This window comes from Delphinus delphis, chromosome 9 (genome assembly GCF_949987515.2).
Source record: "Delphinus delphis chromosome 9, mDelDel1.2, whole genome shotgun sequence".
Lineage (NCBI taxonomy): Eukaryota > Metazoa > Chordata > Mammalia > Artiodactyla > Delphinidae > Delphinus > Delphinus delphis.
In genome coordinates this window covers 60,431,336-60,448,589 of record NC_082691.1, presented here as the reverse complement: position 1 = coordinate 60,448,589, position 17,254 = coordinate 60,431,336, and the positions used below count along the sequence as shown (strand labels likewise).

At 41.6% G+C, this 17,254-nt stretch overlaps 1 protein-coding gene across 1 annotated transcript in view; it reads left to right on the top strand.

Moving 5' to 3' along the window:
• The window catches only part of CPVL (carboxypeptidase vitellogenic like), a 101,279-nt gene that overhangs the window by 20,451 nt on the left and 63,574 nt on the right, over positions 1 to 17,254 (top strand). Inside the window, 4 exon segments of the mRNA XM_060019921.1 lie at positions 5,105 to 5,219; positions 6,206 to 6,264; positions 7,675 to 7,754; positions 13,018 to 13,084. Of these exon segments, the coding sequence (XP_059875904.1) occupies positions 5,105 to 5,219; positions 6,206 to 6,264; positions 7,675 to 7,754; positions 13,018 to 13,084 (321 nt within the window).

The window sequence follows — 17,254 nt, the reverse complement described above, 5'->3', positions numbered from 1 at the left end:
CAAACCCTGAGGGAGGAATGTCCAAGTTCTTGAATTGGCCACCAGGGGTCACCAGAAGAATTGAAAGGACTTCTGAGGCAAAGCCATAGTTTCTTGCTCACCAAGAAGAGGGCAGATTTGTGGGACCTGCGTGCCCACCCTTCTGTTGTTAGAAAGACTTCTCACTTAACTATTTATGATTCCTTTGTCCCTTCTTTTATATTTAGAATTACCTTGTCCCTTCTTTTTGATCATCAGTTCTTGCTACACTACTCTGACCTATATGTCATTAGTAGAGATTTTATTTTCTTTTTAATTAAATATATAAATTTTTATCAATCGGGGATTACTCACCTTTCCGGTCTCAGCTCAAATGTTAGCCCATCACCAGAGGACTTCTTTAAGTGTTCAATCTAACGTCTTTCCATTGCTCTTTCATATCACCCACTTATTTATTTATTACCTGTCTTCCCACCTTACCAGAAAAGTAATCAGAGCTAACACTTAAGTAGACATGTCAGGAGCTGTTCAATTGCTGGGCGTGTATTAACTCTGAATCTGCACAGCAATCCTGTACGATAGACATTATTATTATTATTTTCAAGCAGAAGACACTGAGACACAGAGACGTTAAGTAACTTGCCCAAGGTCACACAGCTCTAAAATCACATAATTAGAATTCATACCCTGGCAGTCTGGTGCCAAAACCTATGCTCTTAATCATTAAGTATCCTTCCTGTCCATGAGTGGAGCTGGTCTGAATCCCCAGCCCTAGAATAATGCCTGTTCATGTTATATGTTAAATGAATTAATACATTGTTGTAAATTCAGAGCGTCGGACTATTCAGCCAAATGATAATACGTACTGATACGAAGATATTTCCACAACATGTTGTTAAGTGAATACAGCAAATACAGAATATTATGTATAGCCTGATTCTATTTTTGAAAAAAAAAAGTGCTTATGTATATCGCATATGTAACATCTGTAAGATACATGTATATGTACATGTGGGGAGGTGAGGTGGGGTATAGAGAAAAATCTGGAAGACTAAATAGTTCTATGATCATCTCTAGGGAATAGGATTGGTGGGGCAAGGGGGAATTTTTTTATACCCTCTTTGGAAAAAAATTAAGAATAAGTACTTTCTTTATAATATGAAAAGCTTTAAGTAAAATTTTTCAAAATTTGGACAAAAATAAACACATTCTCTCTCATTTCATATACTCTTGAATTATAGTTTCAAAATAATAAGTACTTTAAAAGTCCTGAATTTTGTAAATCTGTAAATGAAGTAAAGCAGTTGTTTCTTACTTCATTTGATCCTAAGTTTTGCAGTGTGGTTTTGTTCAGGGTGTCTTCATTTACTTTTATTCTTTCCTAAATGGGGGGTAGCGAGTGGGAGAAGGGTTTCATTCTCACAACTGAGAGCTGAATATATCACCCAAGGAATTATCACATAATAACTTTATGCCATTATTATTGACATAATTATTGTTATATGTCATGACATTGTGATGTCACAGCATATTACAGAAGTCCGCAGGCTGTGTTATAACTAACTTTTTGCGATGTACATATGAACCTTTCTTTTCCAGCATCTGACTTTTGCATTTCATTCTGGATACGGGTAGTATTAGCTCACAGGTTGGTTGGCTCATCAGAGTAAGAAGATGTGTGCGTGGAGTTTTCTTTTAAAAAATGAGCTTCTTCAGAGGTTGTTGAGCTCTTCAGGAGCTCCTTCAGGAAAGTAAATTTGAGGAGCAGGGTCAGCTGAGGTTGGAGGGGTGTGTGCAGATCTCCTATTATTTAAGCATTCCAAGAATTCAGTGTCCTGTGCTTCAAAGTCGCATAATAAAGATGTTTGGCACTGAGGTGTTAGACTTGACTTTGTAGTGTGGCCTCTCAGGGTCAGCCTATTTTTCTGAGAGCCCGGAGGTCCCATCATTGTGCCAGGTCACAGGAAGGGACATGAAAAGCAGGGGAGGATAGGGTGGAGATCAGAGGGCCCCGGGCACCCAAGAGGGCAAACTCTCTATCACCCTCACAGATTTTCAGCCCTGCCTGTACATTTAACCACCTGGGAGCTTTTAAAACAGACGGGTGCCTGCCTCACCCCAGACCAGTTGAATTGGAATCGCTGGGATTTGGGCCTGAGCAGTAGTTTTTTTTTTTAAAAAAAAAGCTCTCCGAGTTATTTTAATGGGTGTCCAAGGTTGAGAACCACTGGCTCATGGGTAGCTCTCCAGGGCTTCTAGAAGCTCATGTGCACGATAGGAAGGAAATGGGGGGCTGGAGGTCCGCTGAATGGATGGACTCACAGTATCTCACACGCCCGGGAGGCTGGAACTACTTCCATCTAGATTCCATCCTGTCTCCACCTCTAATACTCTCCTACTGCTGAGTGAATACAAGTGGAAGGTGGTCCTGAGTAATCCCCTATTGAATAGCAAGATAACGAATTGGAGGGGAGATAAAAATCACTTGTTCAAACAAAACACACAGTTGGGGCCAGGCAGTCTAGGGCAGAGGTACTTATATTTATTCAGCACAGTAGAGTTGACAGTATCATTTCATGATACATTTTCTCATTAGGGTCCTTGGGCAAGCCTGTGAGGTGAGCATTTATTGCCCTTTGATGGACGAGGCAGCAGAGGGCTGGAAGAATCTGAGGCCCAGGATTACGCAGCTATTACGTGGCCAAGTAGAACCAGCACCTGTCTGGCTACCAGTTCCAGGGTCACTCTCCTTCCCTACAGTGGCTTTAAAAGTCCAGCTTTGATGTTAATTTTTTCTGCTTCAACTTATAAGTTCCTGGTTCTCTTGAATTCTTTATAGACATTTGCAACACTTGAGGCAAGAGAACCAACTAGCGAAAAACTGACCAGGGAAGATGTCCAAAGGAGCGAGAATAAACAGCAAACGACCCACTTTTCCTATTCTCTCATTTGTAGATGTTTTACATGAACACTGTCTATAAATTCCTAGTATTTTTCTATTATGTTGAGTTGGCCAAAAAGTTCCTTTGGGTTTTTCCATAAGATGGTACAGAAAAACCCGAACTAACTCTTTTGGCCAACCCAGTAGCAATAGCTAACATCTGTAGAACAGGCACTATATGCCACTCACTGGGTTTTATGAAAATTAATTTATTTAGTCCTCCCAACCACCACATGGCATAGGTACTATCATTGATCCCCATTTTACAGGTGGGGAAACGGAGGTCCACAGGACTTAGGCAACTTGCCTAAAGTCACACAGCTAGTGGCCCAGATTGGAATCCAGTTTGGAACAGGAGCTCACAAGACTTATCCATTACACTGTGCTGACACTTGGAGCTACAGCCCTGATCTGAGTTCCCAGTCTGACTCTGGGCTCCAACTTTTTCTACCTGCTTCCTTAGTTATAATAATCATTCGTGCTTAATGTGCTTTTCATCATGCATTAGGTTTTGCTCCAAGGGCTTTACAAATATTATATTATCTCATTTAATTCCTTAACACTGGAGAGTGGATCCCAGGTGGCCCCTCCTAGGCAGGCTTTTCTCCAGCTCACAGCTGTTCTGACCGCTGCCACTCTTTCAGCCCGCTCCCTTGACCCCTCCCTAAAGCTGCCAAAGGACTCTGTAGATATTTGGTGACTAGATAAGAGAAATCCCTCTGTCCCTGCTGTTTTCATGGTTAGAACCCTGTAGGATCAGCTCTTCCAGGTTCTTGGCTGTGGGTGCCAGATCCCCTCCCCTTGAGTTCGTCTTGCCTTCTGCCCACGGCCTTCTCACATCATCCAGATGGATGAGCCAATCCACTTTGACCTTCTAATGCAACACTGATTTGTCTCTGTGTGACTGGGCTAAGTAAGAGGTTGCAGGATTTCATTCTGGGCTGAAGCAGTAGGATCCTTTCTTGCCAGACCTGACTGACTACACATCAGATGAGCCATGACATCCAATGAGGACTCACTATCAGGTTCTGCTTTGAGCCTTGTGGAGACCAAGTGGAGCTTCTTTCAGATTGCTCCCAAGGCTTCACGTAGGGCCAGGCAACCTCCATGCTCACTGCTCTCCCACCCAGTTCTTCTCTGTCTTGAGGATTTCTTCCATCTACAGTATCATTCGCTGGCTCTCCTTGTGGCTGGATCCTTCTCAGCTTCTACGTCTCAATTTCACTCTCAGGATCTCACTGAGAACTTCCCTGATCACTGTGTCCAAAGGAAATGCCTCTTTCTTTGCCCTCACTTGCTCTTTTAACATCACCCTTATTTCCTCTCCACACTCTTTAATCCTCGTATTTATTCATTCATTTACTGTCAGTATTTCCAATGAAATGTCAGCTTGAAGAGGGCAAGGAATTGTCTTTTTCACTCACTGCTCTGCTAGGACCTCCTCCTAGCGTGGTGCCGACCCCCGCGAGGTGCTGCGTGAAAGAAGTAAAGACCACTCTGTCATCAGGGGTGACGGTGTTGACCACTACCAGTGGCTCATTTCCAGCATCCCAACCCTGCCAGTGACCTTTCCTTATTTACATCAGCCACATCTCCTAAATAAATCCATACCTCGTTCAGGGTTTTGTTGCTATTGTTTGCATGGACTAGATGACTCAGGGCCTCTCTCTGTTCTTCTCAGTTTCATCATGTTGAATGAAGTTCCTGTTATCTCCGTGGTCACCTTCTCTGTAAATAAAATCAGAAAGGCAATTTGGGCTCTCAGTGAAAGGGGAAAATTGTCACTGAGGAGGATGGATTCTTTGTTGTGCCTCTTTGGGAATATGTTGGTCAAATGGAAGAGTCCCCAGAAAGTTTAAAGAGCTTTAAAAAAATCTAACCGTGCCCTAGACAGTATGCTGGGTGTCTAGGGGCACACAAAGGCTAAGCTTCTACAATCTGTGGCTTTTATGGCCATTAGTGAGAAAAGACTTAACTGCACAAGATAGATACCGGCATATGAAACAAATACTAAATCAAAACAACAAGAGATGACAGTGGAGAGTGGTCACTGGGGTCTGAGAAGGCTTGATGAGACTTAGATGAGTCAAGGCTGTGAGAGACAGAGGGTTGGGGTAAATTTGCTTGGATGTATTCTGCAGCCTTAGCACTCTATTTAGTCACTGGGTTCTTTGTCCCTTCTAGATAGATCCGTGGAATGCTCCAGTCGTCCTCTGGCTGCAGGGAGGGCCGGGAGGCTCATCCATGTTTGGACTCTTTGTGGAACACGGACCTTATATTGTCACAAGAAACATGACCGGTAAGTGCTGCTTGGACTCTGTTTTCCCATGGAGAGTTTTTCATTTGAACCTTATATCTGCTCTAGAAATAACTTAGAGTGAACAGTGAGCCACTAGTAATAGCTTTACAGTTCCAGATTATAAAAACATAACTTTCTGGCAACGTTTGTCCAAGAAGGAGGAGCCACCAGGGTGCGTGTCCTGGCTGGGCTGCTTTCTCCCTTAAAATTTGGGTGAAAGGTTCCAAGCTTTGTTCTGCCAGTCTCCTACTGACTCAAGCAATCCGGGCTTATGAAAACAGTTGGTATTTATTAGTATTTGGGTAAGCCCTTTTGCGTAGGACAAATGGGTGGAATTATATCCCTAGTTATTCACATGAACTGAACACTGTACGGTTCAGTCACATGAATGATCGGATATCTTGGAAGCAAGATACTGAGGGCTGGGGCTGGCATGAAGGAAGGAATGGAGAAGGAACCACATCCAGCTCTAACCCAGGTTTACCTCCATCTCATTTTTTTGGTGGGGAGGGGAGACTGTTTACTTTCCCTGGGTCAGAATGTGGAGGGTGAACCAGTTTGTGACTCAGTATATTCACGTACACAATTCTGTTGAAGTTGTGGTTCTCTTCAGCATTGGATGGGAGGAAGCAGATTCTGGAGAATTGGACATTAAGGATGATTCACCCAACTGGGCAGATGGGTTTATTCCATCCCTGGTTGATGGGTGTTTCTGCATGAACCAGTTGCACGGGGTTTTGTTTCCAAAGTTCATCTTAGATGTAGAAACTCTCTGGTTCTGGGAAAAGTAAAGGAGAGGAGGGGAGAAGAAAAAGGTGCCGGTATCTGTTCCCCACTATGAGAGTATAATGCAACGTCAGAGGTACACCAAGGGTTCGCTCACCTGAAGAGGACAGGTAGGCATGTTGGGCTCCTAACCAGAGCTAGGCATTAGATGGGATGTTTTATTAATGACCCAGTCTAAAACCTCTTCTCTGCTTTGCTAGTGCGTGCCAGAGACTTTCCTTGGACCACTATATTTTCCATGCTCTACATTGATAATCCAGTGAGTATCCCCAGGCTCCTGTGAAATGGCAGTGTTGGTCCCTCTTGTCTTTTTTCTTTCATTAAGTACATTTAAGAAATAGAAAAAAATACAGATTTAATTTTTTTCTTTTTAAAATATAATTGTCTATTTAAAGAACACATTTGAAATTTAACTTTTCTAACATGTATCATTACATCCAAGTTTGGGAATTTTAGTTGCTGCCTTCTCTCCTTGCCTCATTTCTAATCTTATAAAATGTCCTGATCACTGAATTATACCATCCAGGATAAGGGATTAGTTTCTTTCTCCTGATGATATGGGTTTCGCTATAGCATGGGTTATTATATAGTATGGGAAGTCCTAATCTTTCAAACTGAGTTCTAGATATAAAAAGTCAACACTGGCCCCCGTCACTTATCACAGTGAACAGAATGCCTCATCTCAGGGGGAGCAAAAGGTGGAATTCTCCTTGGGAAGTTCTTATGAAATTAAATCCTAGAAACTGCAGTATAGGAAAGTAACTTTAGGGTCAGCTTCTGCAGATTGGGAGTATCTTCTTTGTCCTCTAACTAATTCCTCTTAACTTCTTTCATTTCCTAGATGGTTCAAAGATAAAACAGAAAAATAGGGAGAAAAAAGTCCAACATTCTTGCCCTCCCCCATGTTTTGTCAACCATCCTTTTTCCTAGTCTATAATACCATATTTAAATAAAAGTTTAATTAAATGTCCTGTTCTCTTGGGTGTTTGGAGAAAAAACAAAAGCAAAAATATTTACAACTGGTGTGTGTAGAGGGGATGCATTCCTTATGTATATTATTGACCCAAAATAAGTAGTAGCTTCTTCTATTGATTTACAGCTCAGTTGTCCATGAACTTCTAGGTATAAGGAAATATTAGTTTAAAGCTAATCTTTATTTTAAAGCCCCTTGTCTGCTGAAGGTGAAAGGGCTTAGTGGCCATATTTCCCATAAATAAAGAAATGGGAAAAAATAACTACACACACACATAACTATCTTTTATCTCCAGCCTAAGTTTCTTCTTAGCAGGCAGAGCAGTGCACCCTCCAGGTTTCAGAGAGGAGACAACTTGGGGTCTTTTGATACTGTAGCAGGAGCCAGGAAAGGTGAATTTCTTGTTCTTAAAGCAACATCTGGCAGGGTCCCCGCTGCAGGATCAGCACAGCTCAGTCACTGACTTCAGGGCAGAGCTTTGCGCTGCTCTTTTGTTTGGGCTTGGAGGAGGGAAGGGGGACCTAGGTGACATGCAGCATCCTCCTGTGAGGACGGCTGAGAGCATGTGGGTGATGGCAAGAATCTGAGGTCAAAGTCATGGCCTTTGGAATAAGATTGATTTCCTTCCCAGGTGGTATCTCTCAGCAGGACATGTGTTTCTCTATGTTTATACCTGCTTATTTATTTCACCTTCAGGTGGGCACAGGCTTCAGTTTTACTGAACATCTCCAGGGATATGCAGTGGATGAGGATGATGTGGCACGAGACTTATACAGGTAAAAGGCCCTGACTCTTTCAGCCTTCTTCAGACCAAACGTTTTTCTATTTCAACAGGAAAATTCTTCCAGTAGTAGAAGTATTATTATTATTATTATTTTTTTTTTTTTGCGGTACGCGGGCCTCTCACTGTTGTGGCCTCTCCTGTTGCGGAGCACAGGCTCAGCGGCCATGGCTCACGGGCCCAGCTGCTCCGCAGCATGTGGGATCTTCCCGGGCCGGGGCACGAACCCGTGTCCCCTGCATCGGCAGGCGGACTCTCAACCACTGAGCCACCAGGGAAGCCCTAGAAGTATTATTGATTGGTCTTCATAGTCCATTTCCTGAAGATCTTTTAAGAATACTTCTATGTGAGGTGTGTGTGTGCGAGCACACACACACGGCCTATTTTCCACTTTATTACATTATCATTGATAAGTATGAAAGTAGAGAAAGTAGCAAGAAGAACTGACATCTTAAGGCATAATTTTAATTTTGTAAACATAGCTTTTGAAAAACAATGGAAACAGAGCAGAATTGTTCAACCAAAGATGATTTTCCAACCTTTCACCTAGATGCCTAAGAGGTTTCTGCTTGCTTTCCAACATTATATTGAACTTCGTTCTTGCCAGGAAACAACATCTTGGATGTTTGTTTGTTTTCTTTCCCAGGATTCCTCCTTTTGTGGCCTTCACAAAATGCAGTTTTTTACTCTTGTGTTTCTCCTTCATGCCTTTTCCAGGCTGAAAGCTCAGCTTGTTAGCGAGTCTCATACTTTTCCCTTCATATTACAAAATTATTCTTTTACTAAAAAAGAAATTAAAGAAAATGTGACGTTGTAAGCCTGATCAAACAGTATACGTATAATGTCTTCCTTTCTTTTTCTTACATTCATTATAGCTATTTTTTAGTACTTGTTTTTAAAGTAAGTGACCTTTCTTATTCGGTCACATTTTTTTTTTTCAGTCTGTAAATTATTACTAGAGACCAAGTCCTGGATTCTTTCAGATCACTAGGGCACCCCTTTACTCATTGTAATAATTTACTAAAAGAATCCTAGTTGCCAGGAAGAGTTAACTAGCTCCTTTACCCTGCCCCCCACTTTTACCAAACACTCATTCTGCTAATTACTTGGTGAGCAAACCCAACCAATCCCCAAAGTGAAAGTGAATCTAATAGGAGTCAGAGTTTTTTGATCTCTGACAAAAGCTTTCCGTTTTATTCTTCTTTCTCCCCAAGGCCAATGGCTGGGAGGGGTGGGAGTGGGGGAGAGGAAGGAAGAACTTCCGGCCTCTCTCCCAGAGATTTTTCTCTCTTCTCTGCTGCCCCAGAAAATGATACGGTTGTTGTCTGTCTTGCACACTTTCATCTGCCACATGTCCCATTATTTTAACACTTGCATTCAGTTTCTAGGCGGGCTGGATAGGACGCACACTTCTGCTTCCAGATACAATGAATGGGTCCTGGGGGCAGATTAGCCAGATCCTGACAGGGGTCTCTTCCCTGCCCGCAGCTCAGGCACCTCCTTTTTCCCCCGCCACAGACATAATCCTGCCGGCTGTCTTTTACAAGTTTACTCAAGCGCCATGTCTTTCTCATTTAGCACTGACTGTGAGCTCTCATTTTTCAGATCGAAACCTACTCCCCCATACCCTCCTCCTACTCCAACCCTCTTTTGGCTTAAATCCAAACAACCTCAGTTGTTTAACTAGCAAACACCCTGAGGGCGGAGGGTCTGTATTAAAGAAATGCATCAGCCCCTCTAAGCCCTGAGCCTTGCACCCTTGCCCTTCCTTTTCTGGCTCTCTTGCCCCTCCCCCAGAGATGGTCACAGCTTCCAGTTGACCATCTGAGTGGATATTTACTGCTGACATGTGGTTCATCTCCTCTTGCAAGACATGTAAAGAGAACCTATTTCAAAGCATCCATTGTTTATAGCTGTTTTAGTTCTTTTTGCTTCAGGCTCTTAGAACTGGAAAGTAGTTAATCAAGAGTAGTGCAGAAAACCGATTTCAGCTGTTTCCTTTATGGTTTGCACTATTTGTTTCCCTTTGTGACTAGAGTCTTCTCTCCAGCTGTCCAGATGGGTGTTTGGAATAAGAAGGTCGCTTTGAAACCTATAAATTGTCTACTATTGGTTTAAAGAGTAGAGCATGCTTTTTCTCCCTTTGAAAACCATCTTTTTTTCTGAAAATCCAATTCCTTTTCACTATTATTAGTGCACGGCTGTAAGGAGACTCCTAAAGACATTTGACATTCACATTTAGGCTGCTTTTCTTTGTGTTTGGAAGTGAAACTTTTTCACTAACAAGATGTTTAAATTTTTTTTTTTTCTATTTGGAATGTGTTTAGGACCACAATGCCGCTCTGGTTTAGAAAAATATATAAATTTCCTAAAGAATAATAAATTTTCTAACTGGAGTAGACCAGCTGGTGCCACTCTCCCTCTACCACTATTTTTTTTTTGTGTGTGTGGTACGCGGGCCTCTCACTGTTGTGGCCTCTCCCGTTGCAGAGCACAGCCTCCGGACGCGCAGGCTTAGCAGCTGTGGCTCATGGGCCCAGCCACTCCACGGCATGTACCACTATTTTTTGATTGCCTACTATGTGCCCGACATGGTTCCTAGTGCTGCTGATACAGTAGTACGCAAGCTCCCCGGTCCCCACTCTCCCAGTGTACCTGAAGTTGTCTTCTTAGCAGCCAGACGGAAATGCTGCTATTCTATTCCACGTATTGGTTTGCATGGGAGATAGTATGTATTGCTAAACAAAGCTTCATGGCAGTATGACTATGAAACAGTTTCATATATTTAATTAGAACAATACTGCGTGATGGGTGCAGGCAGAGATCATGGCCTGGCCATACTAGAAGTGGAATGAATGAATGCAGAGGATGGCTCCTGATCTGATGCAACAGACGAAACCACCGAGATTCTTGTTGCTGTGCTTCTTTCAGCCTGTCAGCAACAAAAGCTATACCTTGTTTGGCTTTTGTTGGTACGGAGCTTCTGCTGAGATTATTTTAACCTCAGTTCTCCTGGATGTCTTGTATTTACTATGACCCTGACTCCACTAGAGCTGACCAAAGACCAGGGTTGTCTTTGGATCTCTAATGCGTTATCATTTACGTCTATCTTCTCTGCCCTGAACCCATCTTCCTTTTTAAAAAAATTATCTGAGGAGTATTTTCTCCTACTCATTCACCCTTGCAATCTGTGTTTCATCCTATTGTCCTTTAATGTACCTTTCTGCCACCAGGTAGCCTTTGACTAAAATTTGACTCAAATTGACAAGGCCTTGGCGCAATGCCAGCAAGGTCGTCAAATGGAAACACCTGGAAGAGGCATGCCTTGTGTGCCATGTGGCGCTTGTGCCTGAGTAAATGCATGGAGTGCACGGCACACACACGTGCATGTATTATGCCTTATGTATTTTGGCATTTCTACTTCTAAAATTTGCAATTTTATGTGAGCATTATTCTAGATATTATTTTGAAACAACCCTTCACCACATAATGGTATAGTCCTTGATGAAAACACAGTTCAATGAGCAAATGATATATGTATGTGCAACTTACTAAATTTATCTATTTTATTCTTCGTTCCCATTTAAGAAAGACTTACTAAGGCCTTGCTATGATTAGCCAAATTTTTGTTCATATCCTACTGTGAAATTAAATCTCTGTGATAGCTTCCTCAAGTGGGACCTTGCCTTGGAAACTTCAGCTAGATAATCCTGCTTTTTCAGGCTGGAAGCAACCTAGGAGATTGTCTCCTTCAGCTAAGATTGTCGGATAAAATACAGAGTGCCCAGTTAAATTTGAATTTCAGATGAACAACGAATAATGTTTTAATCTATGTATGTCGCATGAAATATTTGGAACATATTAATACTGAAACATTATTTGTTGTTTATCTGAAACTCAAATTTAATTGTACATCTTTTGTTTTTATTTGCTAAATCTAGCAGCCCTGACAATCCTCCAACAAATTCTTTAAGGAAGTAAGCTTTAAGCTGAAGCACAAGGCTTAGTTCAGATTTACTATATTAAAATGTCTATTGCCATTCCAACTAGCAGGCAGAGAGAAAGGCAAGCAGTTTTTAGCCTGAAGTTTGGAGAGGGAAGGCTGGAGAATAAACTCCTATTTTTATATCAGCTCTAAAGCTAGCTCATTGCCAGCACAAACATGGACGCTGTGTAATGCAGCTTCCCAGATTTAGTTGCTACAAAGATTTTAGTTACTATAAATAATAAACAGAGAAACAAACTGAAACTCTACAGTAGAGTTTAATGGTGGGTTTTTATGAAGCCTTTGAAAATTAAGTATTTCCAGGATCACAGTGATTGTAATGACCCAGTTTTGCCTCTGGGTGACCCTTGAACTTTCTCTTTCTCCTGGTTTTGCAGGGCCTCCTTGCCTTTCATGTTCACTGGCTGGTTTACGGCTTTTAGTCCCTCAGCAGGAAACTGGAACAGAAACCCTGCCTAGCTTCTCAGGCATTGCAATCTGGGTCAAAACATTCATAAAGCTTCTGAGTTTCACAAGTTTTTGTTTCCTTTCTGAAAGATTTTGTTCAAGTAGAGAATGATTCAATAATCCACCCTTTTCTTGCTTATTATAAAATAATTTCTGGAGACTGTTTAAATCTATTTCAGCTTACCAAGAATGTTGGCATTCTTTCCTAAATGTGATTCTTTTGACCCTGGAGGCCACTGTGCATTTACTTCAATGTCTGTGACCATTTGGTGGTTTTCCCTTAGACTACAGTCATTTTACACCTTTTCTGTTCTTTGGTTATTAAAACACTGAAATGCTGGGAGCCCCGTTAGAATATAGAAATGTTCAGCTTCCCCACAGAGAGAGGTTGGTAAGCAACTAAGGTTCCCATTACCTCACCGCAACCCGAGATTACTGGGGTCATAAGGTTTGCAGAACTAACTCCACAAATTGCTAAGTAATAGGTGAAAGCCTGTAGCACTTTGCTCAAGGGTCCCCTCAACAGGTGGGTGATCCAAGTTGGTAACCCAGGGAACTGGAAACCTTCCCAGAGTGTTGATGTTCACTTGTCTCAACTTTGAGTATCACAAAGTAAGCCCACAAGTGTTCTTCTAACCATCCACAGAGTATGGAGTGTTATGCACATGAGACGTTGAAAAAATGCCTACAGGAACTTATAGCATAATAGTATCTTAACTCAAATGTGAAGCCAATTGTCCAAGGGTGAAATTGTGTAGCATAGCATGATTCCGTGTGATTTTTATTGTTGTTCTTCTTTTTGCAGTGCACTTACTCAGTTTTTCCAGTTGTTCTCTGACTATAAAGACAATGACTTTTATGCCACTGGGGAGGTGAGTTGAAGTCATGTTTTCTTGCATGCTTCCAACATCTTCAGGACTGAAATATATTATGACACTTGTGGTTTATTCATTCAGTATAGACACACACACACATCAATATTAATTCAGCCCATATAAAAAATCCTCCAATTATCCCGCAGATGTCCTCCATAGCATAGTTTTAAAAATTCAGTGCCCAATAAAGATTCATATATCACAGTGGGTTGTCATGTCTCAGTACCATGTCTTTGTTGGTGTTGTTGTCAGTTGTGATGATGATTATCCAGAGTCTAGACAAGGTGCCTTGTAGAATGTCCCATTTTCTGACTTTGTCTGACTCTTTTCCAATGCTTAGATTCACTGAAAACATTTGGCAAGAACACTACATAGAAGATGTTGTTTACTTTGTATTCAATCACATCAGAAGGCATATAACATCTTTGTTCCATTACTGGTCACTTAATCAAGATGGTACCTGCCAGATCTCACCATTGAAAAGGTACCATTTTCCCTTTGAAATTAATAAATAATCTGAGACCATGTGAACATCTGTTTCCCCCAAAACACACACCAAATATGTCACCAAGTAGTTTTAGCATCCACTGATGATTCCTGTCTGAATCAGTTATTATACTGGGGGTTATAAAATGGTGATTTTTCTGATCTATCTTCCTTTAGATATCATCTGGCATTCTTCTGTAGAGAACATCTTTCCTTCTTCCTCTTCTCTGATATGTACTTTAAAAATATCACTGGGGACTCATGGATTGTAAATTCTGTTTGCTGTGTTAAATTTTATTGATATTATTATTGTTTTTGATGCTTGTATTTTCCTATAGTTGGTCAATGGGAACCCTTCAGGCTGGCTCCTGTGTCCTTTTGACACATTGTCCCCGTTTGTCCCCGTTAGCCTTTGAGCATTTCCTTGCTCTTTGGCACAAATTAGTTATAAGTTACAGGATTATCTTGTACTTTCCCTGCCCTAGCAGGGAATTAATTCTGGTTTTTTCCAGGGTGATTATGTTACAATTTAATGAACAATTCATTTGCATATGTTGGTTTCAATCTTAAGGTTTGCTATTTTTCATCCTTTTAAATTTAAGGTTATTTTAAAAATGTATAGCAGCCAATATTTTGAGAACACAAAAATTCTTAGGTGCTAGGAGTACAGTTGTGAACAAAACAGAAAAATTCCCTGCATTCGTACATTCCAGAGGTGAAAGCAGTGATAATGAAAGAAATAAATATGTACCAGATGGTCAGGCAGCGATATGTCTGAAAAAGATGTCATGAAAAAGATAAGCAGGGTGAGGGCTGGAGAGTGATGGAAGTGTTATTTTGGATAAGATTGTCAGAGAAAGTCTCTTCGGTAAGGAGACAATTGAGCAGATTCCTGAGTGACGTAGTGGAGTGGTCTCTGCAATATCTGTGAGAAGAGCTTTCCTGGAAGAAGGAACAGCAAATGCAAAGACTCTGAGGTAGGGACGGGCTTGGTGCACTCAAGGAGAAGCATTGAGCCACTGTAGAAGGAGCTTAGATGGGAGAGGCAGGCTGATCGTGTAGGGCCCTGTTGCTCATGGCAGAGTGGTTAGACTTTATTCTAAGTGTAATGGGAAACCATTGAAGGGTTCAGTGTTCCCTGAAACAGTATTGAGAATCAAATTCAATTCAGTTCAACACACATATATTGAGTATGTACTATGTCTGAGGCTTTGGACAAGTATTAGAAAGTCAATGATTCAGACATTAACTCTACTGTAAATCTGAGTCTAACCATACAGAATGAAGAGTACAGTTGGAGAAGTAGCTGTAAAGACAAATAGTGTAAGGTGAGCAAATAGCTACCTCTCAATATGGGATCCTCAGGAAAAGTCAAACAGAGGAGACAGCAATTAAATTGGATTTTGAAGGATAAATATGGGTGTATTAGTCACGGCTCTTTTGCTTGCAAGTGACAGAAACCCTATTCAAAGTGTCTTAAGTAAAACAGGGGATTGAATTGTTGGCATCAGGTGTGGCTGGATCTGGTTGCTCAAACCTTATCAGGATCTTGTCTCACGTTCTCTCCATCTATTCACTTGGCTTTGCACTTCACTGATTTCATTCTCAGATAAGTTCTTTTCACCTGTGCCCTTGACTCTCCAACCCAGTCCAGGGCTCTAGGTATAGCCTATCAGCTCAACTTCTCTTTCCCAATAATTCCACCATATACCTGAATCTCATTATCCATTTGAATCCCATGGCCATTCTAGAACTAATAACTGGAGTCAGGGGGATGGAGGAAGTGACACTCCTGTCATTTTGGTAGCAACCCTGGAAAACACCCGGTTCTCCACCACCAACAGAAGAGAGATCTGCTTAGTGTGTAATTCCTCATCTTGCAAATAATGTGACAATGTTGTTAACCATCATGTTGAACTTTCGGCAAAGCTACCAAATACCAAATGAAAAATTTGACTTGTCTGTCTCATGTCTGCCTGGTGGTTTCATGCATGTAGTTTCTGAATGTGTGTGGCAAAGGACAATTTTCTTTTTATATTCTCTGCTGCCAGGATGAATACTTTTAAGGAAACCTGTGCCTTCCAAGTGATGAAGGAAGATGGGAATGAGGGCAGGCAGAGCCTGGGATGGAGATGCACTTGCCAGGCAGCAGCATCTTCATGAGAACTACACAAGATACATTAAATCTGGGGGCACATCTTTTTCTAAAAGGTAGAGCACTAAATAATGCCTTGATGGTTTATTATTGGCAGAATGCTGTGTTTCTCTAGTCTGCTTTGTCCCACCTGGTCTTTCTGTTTTAAGGCTAGAAGGCAGAATGGAGAAGTGGAAGGAATTTTGGATTAATAATCAGGACACCTGAGGTTCATTGCTGGCTTTGCCTCTCTCTGGATGATTCCAGACAAGTTCTGTGACCTCTCTGGGCCTCTGCTTTTCATCTTACAATCAGAAGGGTTGGTTTTTAAATTAGATCACTTCCGGGGATATTTTACTTTACTGGATACTCAACTGTAGTTACCTAGACGTACTCTTAAAGCATCTGTATACAATTGCAGTTTTAACATAATACCAACCCACCCTCCCTGTGTCCGCCACCATAAAAAATGTTGTAATAGATTTTTCAAGAAAGGGAAATCTTTTCTCTTGTGAACTCTTAATTTCCTGAACAAATAATGCCGCTAGATTTGTAGAATTGTTCTTGGAAAACAAATGCATAAACTCAGAAATGGTTTTCTGCTTTTGATTGCAAAGGTACTAGACCTAAATATCCTCCACATTTGTGTGCTATGAATGAGGGTAGCCTGGTGCTCAAAGGGGCTGGAACAGCTGTTCAGCGCCCTAACTTTGGTGTAAGGGAGTCTGGAAGTAATAACAGTACCTACTGCATGGGGTTGTTTTGAGCATTTAATTAGATAATCCTCCTCAAATATTTAGCAGAGTGACTGGCTGTGGTGAGTACCCAGCATATGATGACTATTATTACCATTCATGTTGAAAAGCTGGATTAAAATGTTATGGCTCCAAAGCATATGGCCTAATGCATGTAAACAGGGGCTGAGATGTTTACAAGGCTCTGCTCACTTGTTCTTGGGGTATGGCATTGTCTCCCCTCTTATTTTGAAATCATCTTTAAAAGAAATTGTTTGCTCCATCAGAAAATGATGGTGGAGCTTAGAAGTTTTGGATGGTAGCAAAATGTGTGGGGACCGATCCAGGCCCTTCGCCCCTGCCGTGTGGACCACGCGAGGCCACAGCAAGGCATAGTGCAGACCTGCAGTTGGGGCAGCGGAGAAGGAAGAACTGCTTTGTCTCCTTCCCTTCTCTCCATTTCTGCCCAGAACACCAACTGGAATTAATTTTCTCTAAAGAGAGACAAATGTGTCTATAAATCACCCTCCTCAAGGCATGAAAAAAATGTACTTCAAAAAGAGGAACAAGCTGCATTTCATTCATATCATTAACTTTCCTCCTAAGTGTCATCCTTCCCGAGCCAGTAACTATTAGTGAGATTGCTCTTTTTCTTGAGGTACAGACACTCTTTAGGATCCACTCAAGTGTATGTGGGCCCAGCTAAAACTTAAAGCACAACAGCCTTGGCGCTGGAAGGCAGGGAGGTGACGGTAGGGAGGGGTCTGCCCACTGGCCTCTGAGCCTGTGGCTTTCTGTCCACTCATGGGAAAG